Source organism: Pangasianodon hypophthalmus, chromosome 24, assembly GCF_027358585.1.
Source record: "Pangasianodon hypophthalmus isolate fPanHyp1 chromosome 24, fPanHyp1.pri, whole genome shotgun sequence".
Taxonomy (NCBI): domain Eukaryota; kingdom Metazoa; phylum Chordata; class Actinopteri; order Siluriformes; family Pangasiidae; genus Pangasianodon; species Pangasianodon hypophthalmus.
Window position 1 is genome coordinate 1,406,968 of NC_069733.1, and position 15,755 is coordinate 1,422,722.

General features: G+C 38.7%; 1 protein-coding gene across 2 annotated transcripts in view; it reads left to right on the forward strand.

The window, feature by feature from the left end:
• Positions 1-6,004, forward strand: part of fam222aa (family with sequence similarity 222 member Aa) — a 23,191-nt gene extending 17,187 nt beyond the window's left edge. For both annotated transcript variants that reach the window (XM_026911394.3, XM_053229072.1), the window contains one exon: positions 2,436-6,004. In XM_026911394.3, the coding sequence (XP_026767195.1) occupies positions 2,436-3,847 (1,412 nt within the window). In that variant the 3' untranslated portion in view covers positions 3,848-6,004. The remainder of the gene's footprint in view (positions 1-2,435) is intronic.
• The last annotated feature ends 9,751 nt before the right edge of the window (positions 6,005-15,755 follow it).

Below are 15,755 nucleotides of genomic sequence, written 5' to 3' on the forward strand. Positions count from 1 at the left end.
ACAATTCAGTATGAAATTAAATGACTTTTTATAAAAGTATTATAATATATATATATATATATATATATATATATATATATATATATATATATATATATATATATAATACAGTGTATAATACTTTTATGTATTATAAAAGTAGTTTCATTTTTAATTTAGAGGAGTGCAAGGCCACGCCTCCTTAAGCATGATTAATGACTGGCTGAATAATCTTAATGATACGTTTAAGTTTGCGACTGTGATGTACAATTCATCATTTGTCACTAATCTATTAGCATATTTTTAAAAACCGTACAGTGCAGTATGGCTCATAAATTAACTGCAAGCCACCATTTTGTTGTTGTTTCCATTCCCAAGTAAGTCTTAATTTCAACTCAGTGGTTTTTTTTCTCATTCTTAATATTGTGATTTTGATAAATGCTTTTGTAGAAATTTAAATAATGTCTGTAATATTTTCATCCTAATTATGTCTTTTGTTAAAAGAGGCAAATTTGGAACTGTTTTATCAGCACATTTTCCTTAATCACCTTCCAGGGCTGGTGGCATGGTTAACTCCTTTCCAAAAATAAAAGGAAATCATGTAGCTCTGAAAAAATTATGGAACTGAACCTGGCTGAACTTTTATGTGCTTTGCTGAAATGATTTTTCTGAAATGAAACATGCTTAATTTCTCACACGGATATAACAGATAACTACATTTACTACATTCTACATATGTCCAGCCTTATGTGTAATATAAATGTAGTAAATAAAATACTAGATAACTACATAAGATAACTACATTTATATTACAAATGAGGCTGGGTGATGTGATGATATAATATTAATATTGTGATAATTGATAACTGGAAACAGCTGTAAATCTTTTATCTTTTAAAATGTAAAATGTACAGATTTGAATTTTGTCCTTTTTTCAGCATTATATGATATATATTTGTGGTGTGTGTGTGTGTGTATGTATGTATATATATATATATATATATATATATATATATATATATATATATATATATATATATATATTAGTGTGTGTGTGTGTGTGTATATGTGTCATTTAAATGTCCATACATAAAAATAAATGTATTTCATAGCCATTAACTAAAGCATCATTGAATTGTATACATTGTGAAAGGACATATTGTGTATTGTAGAAATGCCATCAAGAACTGATACAACAATCTTTTTCATATCGGCCGTCCCTAATTACAAAGTTTTTTTTTTAAAAAAAATGACAACTAAAAAGAGATGAAAAGGCTATTTTAAAATAAACGTTACCATTCATGTTGCTGTGAAATATGAAGAGACAGCCAGTGAGACAGAACATTGTTAAGTAGTGAAGAGATGAGGATTAAACTCAGCCATACTTAGAAAATTCAGCTGTGTCACTATAATTAAAAACGTTTTTCTCTCCTTTGTCACACACCGGTGCTGGTTTCAGTGTGTAACCCATTTTGGGGTTGGAATTAATTTCACAAAGCTCTGATTTAATAGTGCCTGCGGGGCTGACGGATTTCCACAGATTGAGTTTTACAAAAAAAAAAAAAGAAAAAGATCCATTTGGCCGAGGATGAACTTGCACAGAACGAGAGAGATAAAGGAGCAGAGATGATGATAGATGGAGGGAAATTATAAAGCTTCCATTAAAAGTTTCATTCTGGGCTGCGAACAGCACCTGCAGTCTTTATGTGTCCTCTCACCTGCAGTATGACGGATAATTACACTATCGAATCTTCTCTCCTGCACCTGGGCTGAATGGAAAACTGAACACACACACACACACACTTTGTCTTGCCCAGTGATCTGGCCCCTTTCTTACGGATTAGCTTGTGCAAGCAGACACAAAGGCCAGCCGAACATTCTAGACATTCTAGTAGAATGTTTGTTATGCGGAACATTCTAGAATCAGTTCCGACTGAGTTCCAGCACTCTCTTCACTCAGAGTTCTAGAACTTGAGTAGGTTCTAGATTGTTTTTTTTGGAACACTCTGTCACACTACAAGTTGCAATGTACATTTCTCTTCAAGTCATTTTGCAAATTTAAGGCAAAGTTTGTTCTTTGTGCGTTGATCACATGACGACCTTCACTTCTCGTCCACCACAGGTCACAGCTGCTAGAAATGTAGTCCAGTTGTTAGAGTAACTCGTTAGACTGACCTGGCTTTCCATTAAACTGAAATCCAGGTGTAATATTTACAATGATACGTTGCGACAACTTCTTTGTTATTGTGGATCTATTATCTTATTAATGGACATTTTCCACCTCTTCTTTCCTTTCTTTTCTTTCCTTCTTGTCACTCTTTTTCCTGTAGTCATTTCCCCCTCAGACATAGAAGAAGACAGGTTTAGAGCTGCACACATTCAACAAAAGTACTGGCACTGGTAGAATTAAAGACAAAGAGCATAGCAATAACAATGACTTTTTCCTTCATTTTCAGGTGAATCAAGCATGGCTGTCCACTCTCCGCGCTATCCGAGCACGGCAGAACTGGATGCCTATGCCCAGAAGACGGCCAACAGCCCACTGTCCATTAAAATATTTCCAACCAACATCAGGGTCCCACAGCACAAGCATCTTAACCGCACAGTGAATGGCTACGACACAACGGGTCAACGCTACAGCCCATACCTCCAACCAGGTGCCTACCAGGGCCTTCTGGCCATCGTCAAAGTCTCTTCTTCATCGTCTTCATCTTCTTCCTGTTCTTCATCATCATTTGTTGCTTCCGCAAAGGCTGTGCTGAAGAACGCAGAAGGCCGGCGGACTAAGGTCTCTCCTGCCCACTTAGCGGTGGCTCCCTACCAAGTGGGCTTCAACACGGCACCTCCAAAGCCCCCAGAGACTACAGGTCTTACCGTGCCGCCCAACGTGACAGTTGCTGGGTCTGTGATTCCTCTGGCAGGGACGAGAGGGCTCAATCTGTCCTCTCAGTCAAATCTCCCATCAATCCAGAGCATCATCTACCAGATCAACCAGCACTGCCAAGCCCAGGCCCTCCAGCAAGTCTCCACAGTTCCCCCGAACCTAAATTCCAATCCTAGTCCTTGCAAGCAAGGTACCACTGCACTTGGGGTTTCATCCATCTCAGGAGGGAGTTATACAGCAAATCTGGCACCCCAAGGGAACGTGGGATACTCTGGCACGGTACTACCGGGACAGAATGGGGATGCAGCAAAGGTGGCTGCATATTCAGAGAGTTTGGATTACATTCTTTGGCAGAAGCAGCAACAGCAGCAGCAAGCCATTTTGAGGATGTACAGTGGTGGAAGTGGTGGAAGCGGTGCGGTTAGCAAGTCGCCAGAATCTTGTGGCCCAAGCATCCTAGTAGGTGGATCCCAGGCATCATGTTCTTCCAGGACGTACCCAATAATGACGAGCGTGAGCGGAGGAGGTGGCCTCGAGAAACTGAGCTCCTCACCGTTGAACTGTGCAGCCATACAGGGGAATTTTGCTTTGGGGCAGTATTTTGCCCCACCATGGAACAGTGTCCTGGTCACCCCAGAAAGTGACTGCTACAACCCTCAGGAGTTGCCACCAGGGACAACAACCATTGGGCAGAAGGAGCTGGGCTTTCTGCCTCAGCATCACCACCTTCATCATCACTACCACCATCATCACCCACACGCACCCACAGACAGCTCTGGAGGCATTTGCTGCGGTTTTCCAAGTAAAAGCTTGTGCAATGCTTCTGTTCTCAGTAGCAGTTTGCAGTCGCTGGAATACCTGATCAATGACATCCACCCTCCATGTATTAAGGAGCAGATGTTGGGTAAAGGCTATGAAACCATTTCAGTACCACGACTTCTGGATCATCAGCATGCGCACATTCGACTTCCAGTTTACAGATAGAAGCGCAGATCTAAGGTTTCAGAAAATGGAGATCTTTTCAATCAAAAATGGAGATGGATTTGTGGATTGGGGTCAGTTCTGTGGTTGTGTTGTTTTTAAGCAGAGTGGGAAGATCTGGATGGTGATTGGTTGAAGACTGGGAGGAAATTGAAAGTCAGATCCTGCTTGAGAGTTGTTGTTTTTTTTTGCCAACAGGGATTTTTACTTTTTCTTTCCTTTCATTTTTCAATTTTTTTCCTCCATGTTATCTGTTATCTGACAAAATTCTGTAGGTATAAAAATCACTATATATGAGCAGGAAATGAATTTCTTCGCTCAACCAAGTGTGTGGATTCATACGGTGAAGAAGAATACAGCTTCAAAATGTAAACGCACACAGTTCTAGTGGTGACCACATCAAATGTTGCAAAGGAAATGCTGTAGGATCAGTGCTTTTGAGTGTTGTTACGTTATATTACTTTAAAAAAAATAACTTAACTGTAAAAATAATTATGGCTATAATTGAAAATTGCACTGCTTTGGAAATGTAAAATCTTGCGAAAAGATTGAAAAGCTGGAAACAACTAGTTTGAGTTTAATGTATTTATGAAACTTGAAAACTTGAATTTATTTTTGTTGTTTTATATATTTGTAGTATATGAGATGTATTGGCTGCTAAGGAGAAAGATGTGTCTTAGTTTTTTAATGGGTCCTAATGAGTTATTTCTGTTTTGCATTTGATTGTTTTTCCTCTTTTGGCTAAAATCTAGTAACTCTGATCAGGTCTGATCACGCTTTTGATTCATGAGGAACTAACACTGGAATCCACTGAAGGTTTGAAAGGTGGCCATGATACAGTCGATGGCTGCCCAGAAATAAACAATGTTTTAATATTGAGAATTATGAATGTCATAATAGAAGGTCCTGGTTTATTCCCACTGTGGTTTGAAGTTTGAGTTTTTTTGTTTTAGGCTGTCTGGGTGGTGTAATTCATGGTTATTCATGAAAGTCCACGACCAAGAACTGTTTTTATTTCATCAAAAATAAATGCCAATTTTCACCATTTCATACATATTATTCAGGAAGAATCCATTAACTCATATTTTTGTAATCAAAACCTTTCTAAATATCCAGTTGACTCATATTTTCTTTCTTTTCTTTTTTTTTTTTTTTTTTAAATATTTGACACTCCTAACACAGTGTTAATACACTTGTCATCATCTCTACAGCTTTCAGCCAATGAGTAGCTTAGTTTGTATTCATTTTAAATAAAACAGTTCATGGTAGTCGGCACAGAACCATCTGCTTACACGTGGTAAACACGTGTACTCTGACAGAATCAGAGCAGACGATTTAGTGTTCAGGTTTTAGGAAATTCGACTCTCTATGAATGATGTTTGGATCTTTGTAGGTTCTGCTAATTTCCCATTGCTAAATAATGCTAATGGGTCATGTAAAAGCAAATTGCTTGGTCACATGACCCTGTCTGAAGCAGGACTGCAGGAAGGAGAGAAATGGTAAATCCAACACTCGTTCATTTATCTTTTTGGGAGTGATGAAACAATCATTTTTCTCCAAGTCTTGATTTCTGTCTCTGATGGAGAGAGAAGGTATGGAGTGCTCTCTCGCTATCTTTTTCCATCTTTGTTTGATTTTTATTCTCTCTCTCTCTCTCTCTCTCTCTCTCTCTCATTCTGTCTCGCTGCCTGTAACACTGAAACGTTCATTCCAGCTGTGAAGTCCCTGTGAATGTGCTGCACTTATCCGACTGAAAGGACCAATGTGAAAAGCAAAAAAAAAAAGAGAAAAAGAAGAAGAGAAATTGGATTGATGCCATGGTCCTCTGCGCTGAATTAGCATTTCTTTTTTCAGTCAGGTTTTATTGGAAAATTGAATTCTTAAACTGTGGAGAGAGAGAGACAGAGAGAGAGAGAGAGAGAGAGAGAATGTTTGGATTTCTGCCAGAGGCAAAAAGCAGTCTAGATTTATGAAGTGCAATTATTATGACTGTATGAAGGGTAATTTTATTTGCTTTTTCTGAGCTCAAACCAAAACAAAAAAAAAAGAAAAAAAATTCCTTTGTGATTCTGGTACATTCCTGCTGTTCTATATACTCATTCCCTATCTGTTTTGAGGTGCAAAAAAATAAATAAATGGATTTTGAGAATTTATTTAAAACCCCATGCCTTGACTTGTGTGATTATGTTTTTATTTGAAATTCTGAAAACCGAAATGGTTTAACAGTTGAAGCGCTCGTATCAGAGACTATATGGAGGAAATTATGGAGGAAATAATCCATGTTGATTTTAATACTTCATGTCTTTGGACAGATGGAGGCAGACTAGTTTTTTGCGTCTCATCAGTCACACGGCGTGGTGACAGGTGTGTTGTGTTATGTTTGAGTTGTAAGGTGTGTTGGACGCACCTGCTGTGTTAAATATATTGCTGAGAATCTGGAACGCGTTGTCGAAACTGCTGTACTGGTTTAACCGTCACAAGGACAAAGCAAACTGAACTGCACAGAGATTTTATCCTTCCTGTTCATCTAGCCAATGACATTCAATGACCCCCTTCTTACAGATATGATCGCTCTTAACAGAGGTTCTTGTAAGTAAGCAATAATACACTGCGTGGTGCTGTTATAGGAAAATAATCAACGATGGGGTGGTGTGATGAAGAGGAGTTACTGTTACCACCACTAAGTTAGTTCAAGTAGCTCACAAACTGTGTTATCGCTCTAATACCACAACAATTTCTCATAGATTTAAATTTTATACTTATTTTAAATAAGAATACGAAGAGAAGACTCACTGGAGAAAATGGATTCTCATCAAAAATCATGATGCGTGTCTGATTATAATCGTTGTGTAATTATTGTGAGTGTATAATTATAATGAGTTTGTGATTACAATCAGTGTGTGATCGTAGCAAGTGTGCGATTACAATCAGTGTGTGATTACAATGTAATCAGTTATAGTGTTACAGTGTTACACACACAATGTTACAGTGACTGGGTAATTTATAGCAAGTGTATGATTACAGCCAGTGTGTGATTATAGTGAGTGTGTGATTACAATCAGTGTGTGATTACAGTGAGTGTGTGATTACAATCAGTGTGTGATTACAGTGAGTGTATGATTACAATCAGTGTGTGATTATAGTGAGTGTGTGATTACAATCAGTGTGTGATTATAGTGAGTGTGTGATTACAATCAGTGTGTGATTATAGTGAGTGTGTGATTACAATCAGTGTGTGATTATAGTGAGTGTGTGATTACAATCAGTGTGTGATTATAGTGAGTGTGTGATTACAATCAGTGTGTGATTACAGTGAGTGTGTGATTACAATCAGTGTGTGATTACGGTGAGTGTGTGATTACAATCAGTGTGTGATTACAGTGAGTGTGTGATTACAATCAGTGTGTGATTATAGTGAGTGTGTGATTAATGTAAGATTACAGCGACTGGGTAATTTATAGTGAGTGTGTGATTATAGTAAAGCAGAAAACATGTATATTTTAATGAATGTAATTTGTGGGAAATTGACTCCTCATATCTCAGCTTTGGAGTTTGATATTCAGATCAAACTTGTGCTTCTGTCTACGTCTCAACTTCAGTGACCAACAGTGTGAATATAAAGAAGATTGGAGAAAGTCAAAATTTTCACCCAATAAATCTGTAAGGGCCTTCGTGTTTTCTGGGTGAAAATTTTGACTTTTTGATCCTCCTCAAATTGACAGCGTGAGTCACTGGGGTAAAGACGTACACAGGAGTGCCCTTCGTTTCGTTCTATCACACCCCAAAGCTGAGATGTGAGACTCTGATTCCAACAATTTCCAGTTAATTGCATTACAGGAATTCTAGCAGTGTTTTGAATGTATCAAGTTTGTGATTATAATGAGTGTGCAATTACAGCAAGTGTGCAATTTTAGTGAGTGTATGATTATATTGAGTTTTTAATTCAGGGTTTCCTTTACACGACTATTCCACATTCTCATAAAAACAGATGGATTAAAACCTCAAGCTTAATGAGTTCATACAAATCACCAGGACAGATTTCCTTCCAGGTTATTCTGACCTCATCTCCACCTCCCCTGATGTGCTACTAGAATCTTTTTTTCTTTCCTCCCATTCCTTTATGCTTTCATCTTAAGCAATCTGGGGTTCTTCTTTTCAAATGATCTTCATTTGATTAAAGAGCAGCTCTCAGCAGGTGGAAACGAGGCACTCAACAGGCCTGATTTTGAAAGTGTAGAGAGAGAAGGAGAGAGAAGGAGTTCTACAGAGCCGTGAATTCATCTGAGGTCTGTGACAAACTTCTTGACACATGTCGAGCTCTCGATGATCACAGGGACGTGTGAAGAGTGTGTAAGTTTAATTCGAGAAAAACGTTCAAAGGCATTTCAGTTTCAATACACAGCCATCGAGGACTCTTCATGCTTATCCACGCTGGCGAGCATGTGAAACGTTTTCAGGATTTGGGGTCATGGCCTGAACCCCTACTTTCTATAGCTCTGAACACAGGGAAGGACAGATGGGAGTTGATGGGAAATTACACAATAATAGCAGTGGAATGTTAAGTGAAGCCTCAGAGACATAATTCCTTTCAGCTGATGCTGCTGTGAATGGATGGATGGATGGATGGATGGATGGATGGATGGATGGATGAATGGATGGTCAATTGGATGGATGTTTGAATATATGGAAGCATGGTCAAATGGATGGAGGGATGGTCAGATGGATATATTATATGGATGGATTGTTGGATAGATGCGTGCATGCATGCATGTTGAATGGATGGATGGGCGGAGCTTAATAGATCAGTAATTGAATGAATGTATGGTTAAATGGGTGGATGGATAATCGGGTGGATGCATGGATACCTGAATGGATTGTTGGATGGATGGATGGATGGATGGGTAGTTTAGTGCCTGGATGGATAAATAGATGGATAAATAGATGGATGGATGGATGGATGGATGGATGGATCATATGACTTGATTGCTAGATGAATGGATAATCGGATGGATGGATGTTTGAATGCATAAACAGATGTTAGAATGGATGGAGATGGTTGAATGGATGGACAGATGGCTGGTTGGATGGACAGATTATCATGGATGGATTGTTGGATGGATGGATGCATGCATGGTCTGATGGATAGATAGTCAAAAGGATAGATAGACAGTTGAATGGATGTAAGCTTGAATGGATGTATGGATAGATAGTCAAATGAATGGATGGATAGCCGAATTAGTGGGTGTATGGATAATTGAATGGATGAATGGATGGCTGGTCAAACAGATGGATCGATGAATAGTTGATTGAATGCTTAGATGATGGATGGATAGGCGAATGGATGGATGAACAGTCGATTGGATGGATGGATGGATGGATGGATAGTTGATAGTGCGTAGTTGAAGGATAATTGAATGGATGGATGGTAGAATGGATGGATGAACAGTCGATTGGATGGATGGATGGATGGATGGATAGTTGATAGTGCGTAGTTGAAGGATAATTGAATGGATGGATGGTAGAATGGATGGATGAACAGTCGATTGGATGGATGGATGGATGGATGGATAGTGCGATGGATGGATGGATGTACAGTTGAATGGAAAGATAACTGAATGGATGGAAGTAGTCATAGCTACATTTAGCTACAGTAATGCACGGGTCCACAGAAACAGTCTGCTAATAGAATAACACCAGTCTGTGTGTAAGATGAAGAGAACACGGGGTCACAGAGGCTCTGCAGCCTGAAGCAGCTCTAATTGCTAATCAGGATAATTGCAGCATGACTAACTGACAGGACGTCACCTCCCCCTGAACGAGGGAGAGAGAACGAGAGACGCACCTGTTGTAACATTCCCGCTTCAGAGCCAACTCTATATTTCTCTATTTTCTTTACACACTGAGCAGATTTCAGGGCCGCTTAGCTGTCGTGTTCTTCCTCTGGCAGGACCAATATGTTAACACTTCCACGGCTGTGTGTTGGACGTGTCAGAGTTTCAGAAGTGCACACACACTCCACAAGCCCACTCTTTTACACGCCATCTTTTTTTTTCTCAGTGTGTCTGCTCGTTCTCTTCTGTTAATCTGTTTATCTTTTCATTACTTGTAAAGTGTATCAGGCCCAATGCTTCCCATCACAGTGAACCTTGTTACAGACACACCTAAGTGAAAAAGAATATTTTCTTAATTAAAGTCTCTAAAGCACTAATATGGGTTTTTTAAAGAGACAGTACTGATACCACTTTTTAAAATCCTGGTAAAATGCTAATTATTGAGCTGTAACTGAATTTTTTTTTTTAGATTTACTGCATTCAATAAACAAGTTGTATTCAAATTTTTACAAAATCAAAGATTTTTTTCTTGCAAAAAATTTTTTTGCTAAATTTTTTGATCTGGAAACATTCTACATAATAATAGAGAGGGCGAAACCCTGTGTTCTTTATTTATACAGACTTTCCATCTCTGTGTGCTGGTTATTTTGCTGGAATATTACGTTAGTGGTTCAGATCTAACAGCAAATTCTTTGATGCTTTGTTTTAAACCATCTTACAGACATCCAAGACTCGTAATGTGGACAGGTGCAGCTTTAACCTGGGTTTGGCAAAGCTAGACTGGTTTCTTTTCTTAAACAGGATCCAGGATCCAGTCAGAGTGATGGCTGAGTGCCGGATAAAACTTCTCACTTTCACCTGGCACACGTACTGATACGGACTGACAGTGAAGAACTTTTGGCTGAGAATGCACTTTCAATGCCACAACTGATCTGTGTGTGTGTGTGTGTGTGTGTGCGCGTTATCTGGGAGAAAACACTGCAGTTGTTAACATTACTGATGATCGCCTAGTCAAGATTCGAGAGTAAGTAAATACCTATACATGTCATATTGTAAAGAAATACATAAATACAAAAGAATTTTTTTTTTATAGTGCACAATTTTACAAAAGTAATTTTTTCCTTATGTTTGGTCGTTGAAAATCTGAATAGCGATATTATCCAGTTTTTCCCAGATTTTACCAGACATTATTAGTTATCCTCATATAAAATGTTCCTTTATTCTAAATTAAGTGTAGAATGTCAAAACATGTAATAATTTCTTAAAACTTGGCCAGATGCTGCTTGTACTGCATCCACTGAGAAACAGGTTGCTTGCTGACACAACAGGATGCTAATTATGTCCAATTTCTAGGTCCTGAATAAATTGGGGGGAAAAGATGTTCTTTTACAGGGTAAATTTTCTGTGGATGTTTATAATAGAGGAGTTTACACTTTATAGTAACATCATCATAATAAAACAGTACAGGACGTGCTGTTATAGGAAAATAATTTGTATATACTTATAACGTACACTTATATATACATAAGTATAAAATAATAGACTTCTGGGTGGTAACAGTGTCACTGCTTCATCGCACCGCCCCATATATTACTATAACAGCCACACGCACCAGGTTTTATTCTTTACATAGCCAGAAGAGGCGTTAAAGAGCGGGGTGTAATTGTTGCCTTGACGTTTAAATCCCACAGTGACAGTGTCACTACACCTGTCTTACCTCTCTCTCTCTCTCTCTCTCTCTCTCACTCACTCAGTATCTCCTTCTCTCCTCCTCGTTCTACTCCACCGCTTCTGTGTTGGAGTCGTTAATTAGCTCATGTCTGCTTCTCTTCAGCTGTCTGTTCCACAGAGAGAGAGAGAGAGAGAGAGAGAGAGAGAGAGAGAGAGAGGAAGGGTAAGGAGCAGGAGAGAATTCCTCTGTGAGGGTTTGTGTGTTCGAGTTCTCTAATTAAATGATGTGACCTTCCAGGTCATTGGCCGTGTGAATGTGTGTGCCTGGCTCCATGTGTGCGTCCGTGTGTGTGTGTGTGTGTGTGAGAGAGAGACCAGTGAGTGTCTGTTATGAACACCCTTTCATAAATCTCAGCGAACTGTGGAACGGGTGACAAAGGTCAGATTGAGACACAGATTTTCTCTCACGCCGTGCATGTGTGTGTGTGTGTGTGTGTGTGTGAGCACTGTTCTGTTTTTTCATACTGAAGCTGTTTAAGAAATCAACAGCTTCATGTGTGCTTACATTATAGCTTTACTATACAAGTAAAGATGCAAAGTTCACACACCAAGAACGTCTCAGCTGAGGAAAAGGAAAAATTGTGTTCATTCCATTTCCAGTTCATGCTGCTAGAACTGTTCCTTTTAACTGCTTTGGGGAAAAAAAAGTCATGTGTACCAATTAATGGCTTGTTCTTTGATGTTATTATAGGTGTTAAATTTCATGTTTGTGTGTTTGAGTGTGTGTGAAAGCAAGAGAGAGAGAGAGGGAGAGAGAGAGGGAGAGAGAGGGAGCAAAGGAAATGGACGAGAGCTACTAAACATCTTTCTTTATCTCTTCATCCCCCTCTCTCGCTCTTCCTCTCAGACGGAGGGAGGCAAGGAGCAATAAAAACAAGGGCAGCTGCTCTCTCTGTGGAGCCTTGGCTCTGACTACACACACACACACACACACACACACCCACACACGGAGAGAACACACCAAGGCCGGAGATCCCGCTGCTGCTTTGATCACTTGTGAGCGGCTTTGCGATTTGGGACTCACCAAAATGTCAATCATGAAGAAACCTCAGGGCTCGATGCTTAGACTGCTGTTATTCTCACTTGTATACGTTACTTTAAAGAAGAGAAAAGATGCATCATCATCAGCATCATCATCATGCCAAAGTTTGTTTGTTGCATCAGTTCAGAAGGGCCTTGCTAGAGAAAATCTTCGGAACTGCAAACCCCTGATTTCTAGATCCTTTCTTTTCTGTATATAAAATGGCCACCATTTATCTCAATGTAATTAAACCCTTACTGGCCAGTTAAAGAAATCAAAACTGACCTTTATTCCTTCACATCCTTGATCAAATACTTTGTCCATAACTTTCTATGAAGCAACTTTTTTCTGCCTTTAGCTGAATGTCTGATCAGCAAAATGTTCAAATTTTAACAACAACAAAAAAATTTATTTAGAAATTGTGAAGAAATTCTTTTTGAGTGAGTAACCAATATGCCTGTTCTTTAATGCGGTGCCATTACTTTAAATCACTGGCGTTATTGTCAGTAATTGTCACTGCTGTCGCAAGCACAGGCTGTTACGCCAGTGACAGTAACACCAGTGACAGATTTCCACTAAAGATGTACATGTTTTCCAAGACAGAATCAACAGAATCTCAAGGCACACACCATTAATCACACAAGCGTCAGTGAATAATTCTATTAAATGGTTTTTGGTAAAAATTATTGTACAGGAAGACTGAAAGGTGTAACTCCAATGACACGTCTAAATTATCCACCAGAAAAAAATTTAAATTTACAAGTAAATTAAAGTAAATTAATGAATTGTAGGGTTTGGAGTAAACTTGAACTGGACACGCATTTTTCTGAACTTTGACCCTGGAAGCACTTATCCACTGATTTCACATTACAACTTTTTTTTTTTAACAACTAACACCAATGACAAGAAATGCAGGAAATCCAGCTGTTGTTCCAGCACTTGTCTGTTGCAAAAAACATTGTTCACAGTAATAAAGAGTCAAACCATTTTTCATTGTGTAGGAACCTTTAAAGTTCTACCCTGATGTCTGTTACGTGAAAAAGTTGAAACTATGTCATGACCATTAATTTAAAAGACAAGTTTGTCTCCATATTCTGAGACTTTATTACATCATGGTAGAATTGAGAACAGGACAAAAATCTAACATTGAATCATTGTACATCATGTTTCACCTCCATCTTCATCCTCAGGGGGACGTGCTTGTGATATTGAGCACAAACGTTGGCTTCCACATCGAGGTTGTGGTCTGCACGCATATAAACCCTCGAGGTCAGGAACTGAAGATCCAAACTCCACAATGTGTTCTTCTGCTGTCCTCTGGTGGTGCACTGATGAGTTACAATCCACAAGTTACTAAATGCACAAGTTGCTTGATGGTAATAATCACATCTGCATGATAAGGAGGTTCTCAGGCTCCTCAGCTTCATGGCTGTGGATGAAGAGTGAAAAATAAGTAGTACTGAGAAGGGAATAATCCTGGTCAAGAGAGGAGAAGATTCTAGTAGGTCTCTCTCTCTCTCTCTCTCTCACACACACACATCAGGGATGTGTGTGTCTCAAGTCTTGGTGTGTGTGTATTTGAACTTCTCTTGGTGTGTGTGTATTTGAACTTCTCTTTTAGGAACTTGTAAGTGTCTGTGTACAACATATAAGTAGGGCAGAGCCTGAAGCAGTGTGTCAGCATCTATGTAACCACATAAGCACTGCTAGAGAAAAGCTGCTCAACACCTCCACCACACACACACACACACATACACACACACATGTACAAATACATACAAATATATATATCAGTATATGTTTGTATGTATTTGTACATGTGTGTGTGTGTGTGTGGTGGAGGTGTTGAGCAGCTTTTCTCTAGCAGTGCTTATGTGGTTACATAGATGCTGACACACTGCTTCAGGCTCTGCCCTACTTATTCACACACACACACACACACACACACACACAGATAGACAGATTAGCAGAACTCTTGTAGGAACAACGGCATGGTTAACGTTTATGTTAAAGAGGATTAGCCTCCTCTACAGGTGATTCTCCAGATCTCCCATGATTCATTTAGACCAGATACAATCTTCGGAAGTCTAGAACCCTTAAGTGCAGTTCCGCTGTTCCTCTAGGGGAACCCTTAAAGAACCTGTGAAGAACCCTTTGATAGTGCACAAGTAGTTAAATGTTGAACACATGCCAGGTTGTAAGTATTAAGCAGAAAAGAATGTGCAGTTATTTGGGTTTTGTACTGCAGAATTCAAAACTCTCAGTTCTTTATGGTTTCTTAGCATCCAAAAGAGTTCTACTTGAAACTCGTACATGATTAGTGAACCATATTGTTATTTTTCCTCTGAACCTGTTGTGTGATTTCCAGTGAGATGTGATAATGAGGTTAGAGTGAGTGGTGTAACTCTGTAGCGCCCCTGCTGGATCACATCAGAACAACAACAAATATCAACGGAAAAATGCTGATCCATCAGTAGTGTTCAACCTACACACTCTTCTACACTAGCACTGACAATCTATACTACTACTACTACTACTACTACTACTAATAATAATAATAATAATAATCATTTCCATTTACATAGTGCATTTCTAACATTTAAAGGCATTGCTTAGAAATTTTGCTATACAACGTGCCTATTTTATTTTCTATACAGCATCACTGTCACAAAACAGCCTGGGTGTGGATTTAGATCTCTATAATCTCTACCAAGTAAAACTAATTACTAATGACAGAAGGAGAATATCTAACCATCCTGCAGGGGGGCTCTGTCAGGTTAGCACATAAAGGGCACTGAACTACAGTACCCATCAACCACTGCATGTCACATGACCACACCACATGTTCCACTGTTCACACCTGTTTCTTGTTTCACCCCAATGAGCACCACTATTTAAGTTCAAGTTTTTCTGTGTCTGTTTCCATCAGATCAACATGCTTTCTCTAAGATATGTGTTTAGACAAAACCAGAGTGGATTATTATAATTCTATTAATTATAAAATGATATTATTACTTCTACTATTATTATTAATACACATCATATATACTTTATATATAAACTATTGTTTCAAATAAAAATAATATTACTAAGATCAACAACAATAATAGTTAATATTCTTTAATAAAATATTTTTTAACATAAATAACAACCACAATGCTAAAAGACACAAAAAAATAATTAAAATCATCAGTCCCAGTAAACACACAGGTGCATGTGTGTGGAGTACACATGGTTTAATTAACAATCCCAGTCATAAAACACAGACAGGAAAGACAGAAGCTGCAGTGTTGATGACAGAGGCACACTGAAATTTACTGAAGAGCAA